The sequence below is a fragment of the Oncorhynchus kisutch genome, linkage group LG29 (assembly GCF_002021735.2).
Source record: "Oncorhynchus kisutch isolate 150728-3 linkage group LG29, Okis_V2, whole genome shotgun sequence".
NCBI classification, from domain to species: Eukaryota; Metazoa; Chordata; class Actinopteri; order Salmoniformes; family Salmonidae; genus Oncorhynchus; species Oncorhynchus kisutch.
In genome coordinates this window covers 41,507,295-41,524,753 of record NC_034202.2, presented here as the reverse complement: position 1 = coordinate 41,524,753, position 17,459 = coordinate 41,507,295, and the positions used below count along the sequence as shown (strand labels likewise).

The 17,459-nt window shown below is 46.1% G+C and overlaps 2 protein-coding genes across 3 annotated transcripts in view; one reads left to right on the top strand and one right to left on the bottom strand.

The window, feature by feature from the left end:
* Positions 1–3,365, bottom strand: part of polq (polymerase (DNA directed), theta) — an 84,905-nt gene extending 81,540 nt beyond the window's left edge. The window contains 2 exon segments of the mRNA XM_031809091.1: positions 2,782–2,998; positions 3,267–3,365. Of these exon segments, the coding sequence (XP_031664951.1) occupies positions 2,782–2,852 (71 nt within the window). The 5' untranslated portion in view covers positions 2,853–2,998; positions 3,267–3,365.
* A 6,383-nt stretch (positions 3,366–9,748) lies between these two features.
* ddias (DNA damage-induced apoptosis suppressor) lies at positions 9,749–17,343 on the top strand. 2 transcript variants are annotated; one of them, XM_020475609.2, is made up of 5 exons: positions 9,749–9,934; positions 10,069–10,136; positions 12,158–12,319; positions 14,397–14,520; positions 14,749–17,343. In XM_020475609.2, the coding sequence occupies exons 2-5, from the start codon at positions 10,114–10,116 to the stop codon at positions 16,897–16,899; spliced, it is 2,460 nt and encodes an 819-aa protein (XP_020331198.2). In that variant the 5' UTR covers positions 9,749–9,934; positions 10,069–10,113; the 3' UTR covers positions 16,900–17,343. The 2 variants fall into 2 exon arrangements, with proteins under 2 accessions (XP_020331198.2, XP_031664655.1); XM_031808795.1 differs by having other exon boundaries at positions 9,749–10,136.
* The last annotated feature ends 116 nt before the right edge of the window (positions 17,344–17,459 follow it).

Genomic DNA, 17,459 nt, shown 5'->3' with positions numbered 1-17,459 from the left:
GGACCTCATCCACATGAGCCACAGCCTGTTCACCCAGCTACCATCTAGAAGATCATCAAGGACCTCATCCACACGAGCCACAGCCTGTTCACCCATCTACCATCTAGAAGATCATCAAGGACCTCATCCACACGAGCCGCAGCCTGTTCACCCATCTACCATCTAGAAGATCATCAAGGACCTCATCCACATGAGCCACAGCCTGTTCACCCAGCTACCATCTAGAAGATCATCAAGGACCTCATCCACACGAGCCACAGCCTGTTCACCTATCTAACATCTAGAAGATCATCAAGGACCTCATCCACACGAGCCACAGCATGTTCACCTATCTAACATCTAGAAGATCATCAAGGACCTCATCCACACGAGCCACAGCCTGTTCACCTATCTAACATCTAGAAGATCATCAAGGACCTCATCCACACGAGCCACAGCCTGTTCACCTATCTAACATCTAGAAGATCATCAAGGACCTCATCCACACGAGCCACAGCCTGTTCACCTATCTAACATCTAGAAGATCATCAAGGACCTCATCCACACGAGCCACGGCCTGTTCACCTATCTAACATCTAGAAGATCATCAAGGACCTCACCCACACGAGCCACAGCCTGTTCACCTATCTAACATCTAGAAGATCATCAAGGACCTCACCCACACGAGCCACAGCCTGTTCACCTATCTAACATCTAGAAGATCATCAAGGACCTCACCCACCCGAGCCACGGCCTGTTCACCCATCTACCATCTAGAAGATCATCAAGGACCTCACCCACACGAGCCACAGCCTGTTCACCTATCTTTTTCTTTTCTTTTTTAATTTCACCTTTATTTAACCAGGTAGGCTAGTTGAGAACACCTTTATTTAACCAGGTATGCTAGTTGAGAACACCTTTATTTAACCAGGTAGGCTAGTTGAGAACAAGTTCTCATTTGCAACTGCGACCTGGCCAAGATAAAGCATAGCAGTGTGAACAGACAACACAGAGTTACACATGGAGTAAACAATTAACAAGTCAATAACACAGTAGAAAACAAAGGGGGAGTCTATATACATTGTGTGCAAAAGGCATGAGGAGGTAGGCGAATGATTACAATTTTGCAGATTAACACTGGAGTGATAAATGATCAGATGGTCATGTACAGAGATATTGGTGTGCAAAAGAGCAGAAAAGTTAATAAATAAAAACAGTATGGGGATGAGGTAGGTGAAAATGGGTGGGCTATTTACCAATAGACTATGTACAGCTGCAGCGATCGGTTAACTGCTCAGATAGCTGATGTTTGAAGTTGGTGAGGGAGATAAAAGTCTCCAACTTCAGCGATTTTTGCAATTCGTTCCAGTCACAGGCAGCAGAGTACTGGAACGAAAGGCGGCCAAATGAGGTGTTGGCTTTAGGGATGATCAGTGAGATACACCTGCTGGAGCGCGTGCTACGGATGGGTGTTGCCATCGTGACCAGTGAACTGAGATAAGGCGGAGCTTTACCTAGTATGGACTTGTAGATGACCTGGAGCCAGTGGGTCTGGCGACGAATATGTAGCGAGGGCCAGCCGACTAGAGCATACAAGTCGCAGTGGTGGGTGGTATAAGGTGCTTTAGTGACAAAACGGATGGCACTGTGATAGACTGCATCCAGTTTATTTATTTTCCAAGCTATAGCACACACTATTTTACATACAGCAGGTTTTTAAAGGTCCGAATAGTTTGGTGTTCTCAGTGTTTAAAAAATATTCCAATACTGGTATTGTCCCGGCCCTAGGAGACAGTACAGGTGCATCAAAGCTGGAACCGAGAGACTGATAAACCACTTCGATCTCTAGGCCATCAGTCTGTTAAACAGTCCCCACTAGCCGGCCTCCTCCCAGTACCCTGCCCTGAACTTAGACACTAGCTGGCTACCACCCAGTACTCTACCCTGTGCCTTAGAGACTGCTGCCCTATGTACATAGACATGGAACACTGGTCACTTTAATAATGTTTACATACTGTTTTACCCACTTCATATGTGTATACTGTATTCTAGTAATGGTTCCTATATAACTACTGCTGTACTCACCTTTTCAAATCAAATGTATTTATAAAGCCCTTCTTACATCAGCTGATGTCACAAAGTGCTGTACAGAAACCCAGCCTAAAATCCCCAAACAGCAAGCAATGCAGGTGTAGAAGTACGGTGGCTAGGAAAAACTCCCTAGAAAGGCCAGAACCTAGGAAGAAACCTAGAGAGGAACCAGGCTATGAGGGGTGGACAGTCCTCTTCTGGCTGTGCCGGGTGGAGATTATAACAGAATACTGTCTATACACACGATTATATATTTATATTCTGGACTCTGACATTGATCATTCTGATATTTCTTCATTTCTTTTTAATTTTGGGATTATGTGTATTGTTTTGTATTGATAGATATTACTGCACTGTTGGAGCTAGAAACACAAGCATTTCATTGCACCTGCGATAACATCTGTAAATATCTGTACGCAACCAATAAACGTAGATTTTGCCGGTAGTGCTGCTTTGATTGCCTGACAATAACAAGCTACACGCTTGAAAAGCGTTTTCATTCAAATATGGTAATAGGGTAATCGAATACGAACGTCCGTAGCGGTGCCCATCCCTAATAATATTAATGTTATAATATAGTAAATAACCGAGTTTCGAAATCTAGTCCAGTACATTCTGTGAACGAGTCAACTGCTGTTCCACAGTGGGACACAGGTGTGTTAACATGACAAGTTAACTCAGTGTCGTGTGGAAGAAGAAAAAAATGTCCACCTGTTTTTCTTGATGATCTGATGTCGTCCCATGTAACATTTCCTCTTGGCCGGGGGGGCCGTGGAGCTCATCCTGTCGTCCTAACTATGCGTCTCCTGACCGGAGTCCTGTCCGGCTGGACTGGCTGACGGACCCCGGTAGAGAGCAGGGCTCAGCAACCCTCCATATCCGACCTCACTGTTAATGGGCTGGCTGGAGCAAACAGGCAGCAGGTTCACTACGACAGCGTATCATGGTGAAATAAAACATTAATTAGTATACTTGTAACAACCGTTAGCTAACGTTAAAGTAGCTACGTTAGCTTTACGTTAGTTGTAGTCACTTTTTGCTACAAAATTAAACGTTTCGCCAGATAACGTTAACAACATTAGCATGCAAAAGTTCTGAATATATCACAGAGTAAGCTACGTTTGTTTCTGCAAATAATGTCAATAAATAAAAGGGGACAACAACAATAAATATTTTGTAGGAAGATGAAAACATACGTGAAGAATCGAAAATACCGCCAGTGTTTCACAAAAAAAGTCCGACGGTGTACAACAACTTCCGTTCGTTGACAGTCGTAAACATTGGACTTTCACTTGAGAAATCTAAATTATCCTCAAACCATCCACATTTACAGCAAACACTTTAATTCATATTTTAAATAGAAGTTTATGAAACTGTTCTGAGCTTTGTGACCTTGAAAGATTTGACATGTTCAGCCAGAGGGGTATCATACAAAGGCATACCAGCAACACTAAAAACTTACTTCCGGGTCAAGGAATTACGAAAATTGTCCAAATAGAGGTCGTAATCGTAGAAAGGTGTCGCAAAACTGTCATTATACATGATATATAAAAAATAATAGCCTGAACATGAACATTGATTTATATGTGTTCATATTTAAGTGACATTTGTATTAAAATGTGGGTTTTAAAACATGTTCCAAGGTCAAATAAATGCTGCCAATACAATACACTGTATATGATATGCATAGAGAAGACTATTCTAGAAGCTGAAGTAAAAGTGCGGTTGGGATTACTCACTACGGTTTCTAGAATGTGTACATTGTATTATTTCAAGTGGGACTGATGTCTAAATATCCAGCAACATGTTATACTCCCACCTACTCCATTCACTGCAATGCAATACAATGTATGGCCTATAAATTACATATTGGCTTATAGAGAAAACACTATTCTATTTGCTGACGTAAAAGTTGGGTTGGGAATACTCAGTGGGGTCTGTAGAATCTATATATGGTGTTATTTCATGGGGGACTGAGGTATAAATACCCAGCAACACGTTCTACTCCACCCACTCCATAGCCCCAAATGCATTACATAGTAAAATCATATGGCTATATATTACCCCAAATATGCATTTCCTTCCAACCATTTTCTTAAACACACCTTGGTTGCAATCAATCAAAAGGTTTGCCTCTTGGACATGGGTGTTGGACTGATTCATGGATCATAGAGGCCATTTGTATTTATTACGGATCCCCTCTCTGCCTGGGGTTCATCAAAATTAAGGCAGTTATACATATATATTTTTTTAACATTAAAATACATTTTCCTACAGATTTCACAATACATTAAGTGTGTTCCCTCAGACCACTACTCTACTACCACATATCTACAACACATTAAGTGTGTGCCCTCAGGCCTCTACTCTACTACCACATATCTACAACACATTAAGTGTGTTCCCTCAGGCCTCTACTCTACTACCACATATCTACTACACATTAAGTGTGTGCCCTCAGGCCTCTACTCTACTACCACATATCTACAACACATTAAGTGTGTTCCCTCAGACCACTACTCTACTACCACATATCTACAACACATTAAGTGTGTTCCCTCAGACCACTACTCTACTACCACATATCTACAACACATTAAGTGTGTTCCCTCAGGCCTCTACTCTACTACCACATATCTACAACACATTGTGTGTGCCCTCAGACCACTACTCTACTACCACATATCTACAACACATTAAGTGTGTTCCCTCAGACCACTACTCTACTACCACATATCTACAACACATTAAGTGTGTTCCCTCAGACCACTACTCTACTACCACATATCTACTACACATTAAGTGTGTTCCCTCAGACCACTACTCTACTACCACATATCTACAACACATTAAGTGTGTTCCCTCAGACCACTACTCTACTACCACATATCTACAACACATTAAGTGTGTTCCCTCAGACCACTACTCTACTACCACATATCTACAACACATTAAGTGTGTTCCCTCAGGCCTCTACTCTACTACCACATATCTACAACACATTAAGTGTGTTCCCTCAGACCACTACTCTACTACCACATATCTACAACACATTAAGTGTGTTCCCTCAGACCACTACTCTACTACCACATATCTACAACACATTAAGTGTGTTCCCTCAGACCACTACTCTACTACCACATATCTACAACACATTAAGTGTGTTCCCTCAGACCACTACTCTACTACCACATATCTACAATACATTAAGTGTGTTCCCTCAGACCACTACTCTACTACCACATATCTACAACACATTAAGTGTGTTCCCTCAGGCCTCTACTCTACTACCACATATCTACAACACATTAAGTGTGTTCCCTCAGGCCTCTACTCTACTACCACATATCTACAACACATTAAGTGTGTGCCCTCAGGCCTCTACTCTACGACCACATATCTATAACACATTAAGTGTGTGTCCTCAGGCCCCTACTCTACTACCACATATCTACAATACATTAAGTGTGTGTCCTCAGGCCTCTACTCTACTACCACATATCTACTACACATTAAGTGTGTGCCCTCAGGCCTCTACTCTACTACCACATATCTACAATACATTAAGTGTGTGTCCTCAGGCCTCTACTCTACTACCACATATCTACAACACATTAAATTTGTGCCCTCAGGCCAGTACTCTACTGCCACATATCTATAACACAAAATCCATGTGTACATGTGTGCAGGGGTGCAACTTTCACTGGTGACGGGGGGACATGTAGCTGAGCTACTATTGTAGAGTTATCTAGTGTTCTATCCCTTCTCGACTGAGGTGAATGAATAAGCTCCGCTAGTGAGAAGCTACCACAGCCAGGTCAGCGCTAGCCTCTAGTTATCTGTCAGATAGCGATATGAGGTGGCTATTATTATTATCTAACAGCCGGTGTTTGTCTGGACATGTCTTGTAGCCTTTGTTTTGTCACGTTTCAGATGTAAATGAACTTAGCAAGCTTTCGCCAGTTGATGTACCGCTGGCCAAAGGTTGGCTTGCATTAGCTATACTTTTTGCCTCAATTAAACTAGACCTGAATCAAACAATGAAACCATCGGCCAAACGATTGAAGATTGATATTCTGAAGTTTTTTAAGTGCAATGTGAGTTGTATTAGTCAGCTATTAGTCAGCTAACCAAGGTTGCCAAGTGCACAGTGTTTCCTCCAACACATTGGTGCGGCTGGCTTCCAGGTTGGATGCGCGCTGTGTTAAGAAGCAGTGCGGCGTGGTTGGGTTGTGTATCGGAGGACGCATGACTTTCAACCTTTGTCTCTCCCGAGCCCGTACGGGAGTTGTAGCGATGAGTCAAGATAGTAGCTACTAAAACAATTGGATGCCACGAAATTGGGGAGAAAAAAGGGGGTAAAATTCAAAAAGAAAAACACACAAAAATGAAAAGACACATTGTTACAATTTTTGAAAAACAACTGGTTGCAGTAAAGAGCCAACCTGGATACTAAGGAGATCCTGAGAGAAATTGACGAGTACTAACAGCTTTACACTATGGGGGAACAATATTCTCCATCATGGAAAGATCCGACTACCACGCAAAAGAACCTGACAAAAAAAAGAAAAACAGATTAATCTACAGACACGGACGGTTTACTTAGCATTACCGCTTAGCCTCCAATAGGTCAGCAAGGGGTTGCGACTTGAATTTGAGTTTGGCCTAAATAACAGCAACCATCCCACCCATTAGGCAATTGTAGGTAGCCATTTTCACTGCAAACCCACACAAGCCCATTAGGAGCCTCCAATCCAGACCCTATAATGGATCTGGGTATTCCAGTCATAGAGTCAGAGAAGGTTAATGATTCATATGAAGGGAGAGTGTGGTAGTTGGTGGCACACCCGCGTAACTCCTACAGCTGTCTGAAAAGGCCCATGGTAATAAACTCAGCAAAAAAAGAAATGTCTTCTCACTGTCAAATGTGTTTATTTTCAGCAAACTTATGTGTAAATATTTGTATGAACATAACAAGTTTCAACAACTGAAACATAAACTGAACAAGTTCCACAGACATGTGACTAACAGAAATGGCATAATGTGTCCCTGAACAAAAAGGGGGGTCAACATCAAAAGTAACAGTCAGTATCTGGTGTGGCCACCAGCTGCATTAAGTACTGCAGTGCATCTCCTCCTCATGGACTGCACCAGATTTGGCAGTTCTTGCTGTGAGATGTTACCCCAGTCTTCCACCAAGGCACCTGCAAGTTCCCAGACATTTCTGGGGAGAATGGTCCTAGCCCTCACCCTCCAATCCAACAGGTCCCAGACATGCTCAATGAGATCTGGGCTCTTCGCTGGCCATGGCAGAACACTGACATTCCTGTCTTGCAGGAAATCACTCACAAGAACGAGCAGTATGGCTGGTGACGTTGTCATGCTGGAGGGTCATGTCAGGATGAGCCTGCAGGAAGGGTACCACATGAGGGAGGAGGATGTCTTCCCTGTAACACACAGCGTTGAGATTGCCTGCAATGACTACAAGCTCAGTCCAATGATGCTGTGACACACCGCCCCAGACCATGATGGACCCTCCACCTCCAAATCGGTGTAACTCTCAATGCTCAATGCTTCGACGATAAACGCAAATCCAACCATCACCCCTGACAAAACCGCAACTCGTCAGTGAGGAGCAGTTTTTGCCAGTCCTGCCTGGTCAGGCGTTGGTTGGTTTGTGCCCATAGGCGACGTTGTTGCCAGTGATGTCTGGTGAGGATCTGCCTTACAACAGGCCTACAAGCCCTCAGTCCAGCCTCTCTCAGCCTATTGCGTACAGTCTGAGCAGGCCTAGGCCAGTCTGGGATTGTGCGTTCCTGGTGTAACTCGGGTAGTTGTTGTTGCCATCCTGTACCTGTCCCGCAGGTGTGATGTTCGGTCGTACCGATCCTGTGCAGGTGTTGTTACACGTGGTCTGCCACTGCGAGGATGATCTGCTGTCCGTCTTGTCTCCCTGTAGTGCTGTCTTAGGCGTCTCACAGTACGGACATTGCAATTTATTGCCCTGGCCACATCTGCAGTCCTCATGCCTCCTTGCAGCATGCGTAAGGCACGTTCAGGCAGATGAGCAGGGACCCTGGGCATCTATCTTTTGGTGTTTTTCAGAGTCAGTAGAAAGGTCTCTTTAGTGTCCTAAGTTTTCATAACTGTGACCTTAATTGTCTACCGTCTGTAAGCTGTTAGTGTCTTAACGACCATTCCACAGGTGCATGTTCATTAAGTGTTTATGGTTCATTGAACAAGCATGGGACAGTGTTTAACCCCTTTACAATGAAGATCTGTTAAGTTATTTGGATTTTTACCAATTATCTTTGAAAGACAGGGTCCTGAAAATGGACGTTTCTTTTTTTGCTGAGTTTACTACCTCTTCCACAAAGACAAAGTTGGGGTTTGGTTACAGGTATCAAATTATTCAAGACAGGTTCTATCTTGTTATTTCCAATTGCAAAAGGCAGTGGATGAAAGAGATATTTAGGACATTCAATAGCAGAGGAGACATAATGTAACTTAGAGGCATACTTACTACCCCTAAACATAAGGGTCCTAGACTAAGGCCCTAGATGGACCTACTACTGAGGGCGTGTATTTCTCATGAGGGTAATCTAACCAGAAACCTTATGAGAGCCAATAGTATGGTCAATCCTGGTGGAATACTCTTTGGAGACATTTAATTGGACGCATCTGGGTTGATTCCTAGCTGTCTTATCTTGTTGGAGGATGTATGAGAGGACACTGCATGCGATAGGCGTACTTAGCAATGGGACTAAAATGTATCCAAACAATTCACTCTGACTCTTTTTTTTAAAAACGACTACATACGAACCACTGGGCGTGGCTTATCGGCTCAGGTTCTGGACCATTTTTACCCATTAGTAACTGGTTTTCAATTGATTTCCTTGGATCTCTATTCCCCTCAACAGAGGTTGCTGGTGGATGATAAGAAGTATCAAAAACATGTACTTCAAGGGTTTACCCCAAGTTTTGTTTTTAATTGTAAAGGATGTGGTCAGGTGACAAATGTTTGCAGACAGGAGACATATGATATTGAAGAATCTGAATGGAAAATGTTGTAACTGTGGTGGGGATCATACTCTGGACTTCCTTGAGTGCCCTGTTAGGGTGAAGGAGGTCGAGATGTCAAGGATCAGGGCCACGCAGCAGATCTCCTATGTGGAGGTGATGAAGAGAGTCGAAGGGGCAAGAGGCATATGGCAGTGGATGCATAGCAACCAGTTGCTAGTGTTTTAAATCAATCGGGTGATCTGGATACACTCATTGTGAAGAAGGGGGATTTTGTGGCATTTAGAACCACCGTGATTAATTGTACAGCACAACTGTCTAAGAAGTCCAAGAAGCTGGATATCAGAACTTCAAGACTTCACGGCAAAAGCACTACAAGGACTTTTGTCGCCCTGCCAGGAGGATTCAGAGCCTGTGTTGGGAACTGATTAGAATAAGTTGTTTTTTTTACAGAAAAGCAGGTCGATTTTTTTTTTAAATTTGTTTTTGTTAGTAGTAGTTTGTATAATATTTTATATACTGTATTTTTACCCAAATGTTTTCGTTTAAAAAAAAAAACATTTTTATCCACCCGCACAGTAGGTGGCGGAAGGCACATTTAATTGTTGCGAACGCCATTCTACCAAAGAAGAAGAATATAACCCGATTTCGACGCATGCGTTGGAGCTACGGTATCAAACCGGACGTCACTGTTTAAAAGATTGGCGGTCGGACACGGTGCTCTTAAATGCCTGCTATGAATTTGAGTAAATTAACAAAAATATCGTAGATATTGTACATGTTTTATATACGAAGGCTATAGCTGTCGAGAGAGGCAAGAAAGATCAACCAAGCACACTTAATCGTAGGTTTGCTAGCTACCGGTAACTAGTTAGCTGCTAGTCATACACATTTAGATAAGTTACGTATTTCTGGAGAAGCAGTCCGCTAATGTCAGTGAGAAGGGCTCTGGTGGACTGTGTTGTGTTGTCTCTTCAGGACTCGTGTGTGTTATACCCCTGTTGCAGAGGATGCTTCTCCAGGATGCAACAGACGGACACGGCCAGGTAAGAGACACACTAGTTATCGAAAAGCCCTTGGCTTAATTCTCCAACTACTGGCTCTGTGGGAAATACAATCCCGAAGCTGTGTTTTAACGTTTGGAAACGTCAATTATCATCGCTATGATCACTTGCGAAACGGTGCAGGGGATGTTTAGGAGGGGGAATGCAGAAGGAGAGCAGGGGATGTTTAGGAGGGGAATGCAGAAGGAGAATGGGGTGTTTAGGAGGGGGATGCAGAAGGAGAATGGGGTGTTTAGGAGGGGGGATGCAGAAGGAGAGCAGGGGGTGTTTAGGAGGGGGGATGCAGAAGGAGAGCAGGGGATGTTTAGGAGGGGGAATGTAGAAGGAGAGCAGGGGATGTTTAGGAGGGGGAATGTAGAAGGAGAGCAGGGGATGTTTAGGAGGGGGAATGCAGAAGGAGAGCAGGGGATGTTTAGGAGGGGAATGCAGAAGGAGAATGGGGTGTTTAGGAGGGGGATGCAGAAGGAGAATGGGGTGTTTAGGAGGGGGGATGCAGAAGGAGAGCAGGGGGTGTTTAGGAGGGGGGATGCAGAAGGAGAGCAGGGGATGTTTAGGAGGGGGAATGTAGAAGGAGAGCAGGGGATGTTTAGGAGGGGGAATGTAGAAGGAGAGCAGGGGATGTTTAGGAGGGAGAATGGGGTGTTTAGGAGGGGGGATGCAGAAGGAGAGCAGGGGGTGTTTAGGAGTGGGGATGCAGAAGGAGAATGGGGTGTTTTAGGAGGGGGAATGCAGAAGGAGAATGGGATGTTTAGGAGGGGGAATGTAGAAGGAGAGCAGGGGATGTTTAGGAGGGGGGATGCAGAAGGAGAATGGGGTGTTTAGGAGGGGGAATGTAGAAGGAGAGCAGGGGATGTTTAGGAGGGGGAATGCAGAAGGAGAGCAGGGGATGTTTAGGAGGGGGAATGCAGAAGGAGAATGGGGTGTTTTAGGAGGGGGAATGCAGAAGGAGAATGGGATGTTTAGGAGGGGGAATGTAGAAGGAGAGCAGGGGATGTTTAGGAGGGGGGATGCAGAAGGAGAATGGGGTGTTTAGGAGGGGGAATGTAGAAGGAGAGCAGGGGATGTTTAGGACGGGGAATGCAGAAGGAGAAGGGGGTGTTTAGGAGGGGGAATGGAGAAGGGGGTGTTTAGGAGGGGGGATGCAGAAGGAGAATGGGGTGTTTAGGAGGGGGATGCAGAAGGAGAGCAGGGGGTGTTTAGGAGTGGGGATGCAGAAGGAGAGCAGGGGATGTTTAGGAGGGGGAATGCAGAAGGAGAATGGGGTGTTTAGGAGGGGGAATGCAGAAGGAGAATGGGGTGTTTAGGAGGGGGAATGTAGAAGGAGAGCAGGGGATGTTTAGGAGGGGGAATGCAGAAGGAGAATGGGGTGTTTAGGAGGGGGAATGTAGAAGGAGAGCAGGGGGTGTTTAGGAGGGGGGATGCAGAAGGAGAGCAGGGGGAATGCAGAAGGAGAATGGGGTGTTTAGGAGGGGGGATGCAGAAGGAGAATGGGGTGTTTAGGAGGGGGAATGGAGAAGGGGGTGTTTAGGAGGGGGGATGCAGAAGGAGAAGAGGGTGTTTAGGAGGGGGGATGCAGAAGGAGAATGGGGTGTTTAGGAGGGGGGATGCAGAAGGAGAAGGGGATGTTTAGGAGGGGGGATGCAGAAGGAGAGGAAAGTGTGCAACATTAAAAAGGGCACTAACAACAAAAGGAATGTCCAGTAATTTCAGGCATGGGATCTATAAAGACTTTCTGTCGTTATTCATGGAATTCAACACTTGTTACACCTACGTGGAAGAGTAAAGCATTACTGACACTGGAAGGCTGCTGTCTGATTCCATGTCGACCTACCGTCTCCTGCTGTTGGGCCCTCGATCAAGACACTTAACCCCTCACAATGTAGAACTGCACTGTTAGTCACATGTTATCAACATGTGGTCAACCCTTTATCTAGAGAGCTGAGGTGTGTTTAACCGCATGTTGGTGCTGTCTGTCAGACTGTAGTGTTGTTGTTGTCCTCTAGATGGCACTGCTCCAGGTCTTGCTACAGTTGTCTGGAACCACACCTGGACTACAGGTACCGCCTGGCTCTAAGGGTCACCAGAGACAACACCATATTTGGGGTGACTGTGTTTGGGAGCTGTCTCAACCCCCTCTTTGGAGCCCCTGCCACCGACCTTCACAGGTAACACACTCCTGCCCCATCCACCCACCTTTACAGATAACACACCCCTTCCCCATCCACCCACCTTCACAGGTACAGCCTTATTGGTGGACTGGTGGGCTGTTTAGCTCCCGCCTATCCTTTCTTTGGATTGGTGGAAACATCTCATTATTGTAATACTTTTTTGAATATTCGATGAGGGTCGCTGACATCAACCGCCTGTATTCAATAGAGATTCTACAGTGCATTCAGAAAGTATTCAGACTCATTGACTTTTTCTACATTTTGTTAGGTTACAGCCCTATTTCTAAAATGGATTACATTGTTTTTTCCCCTCTACACACAATTCCACATAATGACAAAGCAAAAACAGTTTTTTAGACATGTTTACAAATGTGTTTATATATATAAAAACTGAAATATCACATTTACATAAGCAGTGATTACAGCCTCCAGTCTTCTTGGATATGATGCTACATGTTTGGCACACCTGTATTTGGGGAGTTTCTCCCATTCTTCTCTGCAGATCCTCTCAAGCTCTGTCAGGTTGGATGGGGACTGTTGATGCACAGCTATTTTCAGGTCTCTTCAGAGATGTTCGATTGGGTTCAAGTCCGGGCTCTGGCTGGGCCACTCAAGGACACTGAGACTTGTCCCGAAGCCGCTCCTGCTTTGTCTTGACTGTGTCCTGTTGGAAGGTGAACCTTCGCCCCAGTCTGAGGTCCTGAGCGATCAGGAGTATGTTTTCATCAAGGATCTCTCTGTACTTTGCTCAGTTCATCTTTCCCTTGATCCTGACTAGTCTCCCAGTCCCTGAAAAACATCCCCACAGACTGATGCTGCCACCACCATGCTTCACCGTAGGGATGGTGCCAGGTTTCCTTCAGACGTAACGCTTGGCATTCAGACCAAAGAGTTAAATCTTGGTTTCATCAGAGCAGAGAATCTTGTTTCTCTTTTGCCTTTTGGCAAACTCCAAGTGGGCTGCCATGTGCCTTTTATTGAGGAGTGGCTTCCATCTGGCCACTCTACCATAAGGGCCTGATTGGTGGAGTGTTGCAGAGATGGTTGTCCTTCTGGAAGGCTCTCTCATCTCCACTGAGGAACTCTGGAGCCCTGTCAGAGTGACCATCAGGTTCTTGGTCACCTCCCTCACCAAGGCCCTTCTCCCCTGACCGCTCAGTTTTGCTGGGCAGTCAGCTCTAGGGAGAGTCTTGGTGGTTCCAAACTTTTTCCACTTTAGATTAGAGGCCACTGTGTTCTTGGGGACCTTCAACCTTCCTGTCTCGAAGCTCTATGGACAATTCCTTCGACCTCATGGCTTGGCTTTTGCTCTGGCATGCACGGTCAACTGTGTGACCTTATATAGACAGGTGTGTGCCTTTCCAAATCATGTCCAGTCATTTGAATTTACCACAGGTGGACTCCAATCAAGTTGTAGAAACATCTCAAGGATGATCAATGGAAACAGGATGCACCTGAGCTCAATTTCATAGTCTCATAGTAAAGGGTCTGATTACTTATGTAAATAAGGTATTTCTGTTTATTTTTTGTACATTTGTAAACATTTTTAAAAACCTGTTTTCTCTTTGTCATTATGAGGTATTGTGTGTAGATTAAGTGGAAAAAGAGAATAAGGCTGTAACTTAACAAAATGTTGAAATGGGGAAGGGGTCTGAATACTTTCCAAATGCACAATACTTTTTTTTCCAGGAACTCTGCAATATTTTTAAGACATGAGCTTGCGGATCTTAGTTCCTGTGTAGTCCACAGGGTTACGGTGAACTTAGTTCCTGTGTAGTCCACAGGGTTACGGTGAACTTAGTTCCTGTGTAGTCCACAGGGTTACGGTGAACTTAGTTCCTGTGTAGTCCACAGGGTTACGGTGAACTTAGTTCCTGTGTAGTCCACAGGGTTACGGTGAACTTAGTTCCTGTGTAGTCCACAGGGTTACGGTGAACTTAGTTCCTGTGTAGTCCACGGGGTTACGGTGAACTTAGTTCCTGTGTAGTCCACAGGGTTACGGTGTGTTGAATGAAAAGATTGTGTTTGTATGAGAATGGCAACATGGATAAACAAAGTGGTTTTGTGTGTCCAGGCTGGTGGAGGAGTCTTCCGGTCCAGTGGGAAGTGAAGGTCAGAGGTCAGGGTGTCGAAGCAGGCTGCTGGTTAAGGCCGTAGAGGACTGCTTCATTGGAAGACATTTTGTTTTTGGGATCAAGGTACAACGTTAATTAATCGTTCTGGTTTATAATCTCAACCGCTTCATGAGAAAGGAAACCACTTGTCTGTTACTACATTATATCAACTATTACAGAATGATGCCAGTGTTTCCCAAGTAGTCTGTTTCTACATTATATCAACTATTACAGAATGATGCCAGTGTTTCCCAAGTGGTATGATTGGAAATTGTCATTCCATCCAGCTATGTTGTGATGTCTCTGGTGCAGATATCTGGCCCCCACCCCTACAGGAGAGAGGCAGGCCAGTTCATCGCCAGTCAGATCTCTCTGCCCATGGCCTCTGTTCCAGGCTGCTCTGTAGTCAGTTACTACAGAACCCTCCTACAGCAAGCTGCTCTCTGCGCTGACTGGACAACTGATCCTAGACCAGCCTCCAAGAGCCTCCTACAACAGGCCTCTGTGTGTAGAACTGATCCTAGACCAGCTCCTCAGCCTAGCGCTGACACCAGTACAGCTCCTCTTCTGCTCCACCCTTCTCCTCTCCACAGCTTTGACTCTACACTGCCCTCCTGTGGCCGATCCATGTCACTGCATTGCACCTTAACCCTCACCCCAACTCCGACCAACATACACAAGGCACCCTGGCAACAGTCTCCGGGGGTGATCACATCGTCTGCAGAACAGGAGGAAGATATGGGGGGGGGGGAGGATAAAGGCCTGAGTCATGGGGAGGGGGGACACAGTAGGAACAGTAGTCAGAGGGAGGGGGGACACAGTAGGAACAGTAGCCAGGGTGAGGGGGGACACAGTAGGAACAGTAGCCAGGGTGAGGGGGGACACAGTAGGAACAGTAGCCAGGGTGAGGGGGGACACAGTAGGAACAGTAGCCAGGGTGAGGGGGGACACAGTAGGAACAGTAGCCAGGGTGAGGGGGGACACAGTAGGAACAGTAGCCAGGGTGAGGGGGGACACAGTAGGAACAGTAGCCAGGGTGAGGGGGGACACAGTAGGAACAGTAGCCAGGGGGAGGGGGGACACAGTAGCCAGGGGGAGGGGGGACACAGTAGGAACAGTAGCCAGGGTGAGGGGGGACACAGTAGGAACAGTAGCCAGGGGGAGGGGGGACACAGTAGGAACAGCTACTGGGATGTTCTGTCCTCTTTCTGTGAAGGCTCTGACTCCCTTGTTCACCCCCCTGCCTCTCTCACGTGGACCGCTCCAACACAGTGTGGATATATACGGACTGTGCCGTCCAGCCTCAGGAAGAGGAGTGTTTCAGACATGGAGGAGGAGTACAGGTCAGTGTGTGAACAAACCTGTCGATCTGACTTTGTGGCCTGGGAAGACCTGCCCTTCTCTGAGTGTCTGGGGGAGTTTATCTGTGATCCTGCAGATACACAGACACCAACTGACCATCATGCCCAGACCAGCCCTGTGGGGAAAAACGTATCCACTACTCTGACAGACACAGAGTCGAGCCCCACATCACACAGAAGTCTACTGGACATTACTAATGTTGGACAGCATGGAGGTCTCAGCCCTCGGTTACCCGGACACACAGCTGACCTGGGGGAATATAACTGTTCAGCAGACCACCGACACACACACACCCCGCACCGACACACAGCTGACCTGGGGGAGTATAACTGTTCAGCAGACCTCTTCCACTGCTCTCAGACCAGCACGGACTCACACACACCCCGTACGGACACACACACACCCGGCCCGGACACACACACACCCCGCACAGACACACACACACCCCGCACGGACACACACACACCCCGCACGGACTCACACACACCCCGCACGGACACACACACACCATGCACGGACACACACACACCCCGCACGGACACACACACACCCACCATGGACACACCTTCAGAGTGTTGTGACTGTGTCCCTTTGTCCCAGTCCACCCCCATCATCAGGAAAACTGCTCCACCACATACACTGCAGGTCAAAGCCCGGCGACACACACCTAAAGGACTCACACACACCAAGAGACCCAGAGATAATATACTAGCTCTGCAGTGTCAGAGGTTCACGAGAAGAGTTCTGAAGAGAACACCTGGAGGGAGAAGGCCCGGTAGTATGAGACTGTGTGATGACGACATGGTGATCTCTCCCACTCAAAGACCCTGGTGCTCCAGAAGGACAGACAAACAGCAGGCTGGGGGAGAGAGAGAGAACAGAGGTAGAACCACAGGGGGAGAGAGAGAGAACAGAGGGAGAACCACAGGGGGAGAGAGAGAGAACAGGAGATCTACACATATTCACCAGACACTGAGAGAGGGACAGACAGAGGGTTTAGCCAACCAGCAGCTCGAAGACAGCAGGTCTGTTAGCCCCTCCCTCCACGAGGAGAATGAAGCGTGTGATTGGTCCAGAGACCTGTTTACTGACTCTTTCTGAGGGCTCTTTCCTCCCCCTTCTCCATGACGTGTGTCCTGGTCCACTCCTCGTCAAGGATGTAAAAGAATTGGAGCGACTTATGAAATATGCAATGTGACTATAATAAAATGGAGGAACAATGTCGTGAATTTCAAATGTCTAGTATAAAGCTTTTTACATTTTTCTAAAGCATTGTACCTTAACCAAAGAACAGTGTCCTTGTCTACATTTCAAGTGGCCAATGGCTGTGAGAAGTTCTGTTCACACGAGGACAATAAAATCAAATCTTGTAGAATTGTATCGAAGAGGAAGAGCGAGGCCCAACTGAAAAACTGTCGTGTGGTGTTTTTTTGTTGCCATTTCGCCCACCAAGCAAGGAGTTTTTGTTGCCATATCGCCCACCAAGCAAGGAGTTTTTGTTGCCATATCGCCCACCAAGCAAGGAGTTTTTGTTGCCATATCGCCCACCAAGCAAGGAGTTTTTGTTGCCATTTCGCCCACCAAGCAAGGAGTTTTTGTTGCCATTTCGCCCACCAAGCAAGGAGTTTTTGTTGCCATATCGCCCACCAAGCAAGGAGTTT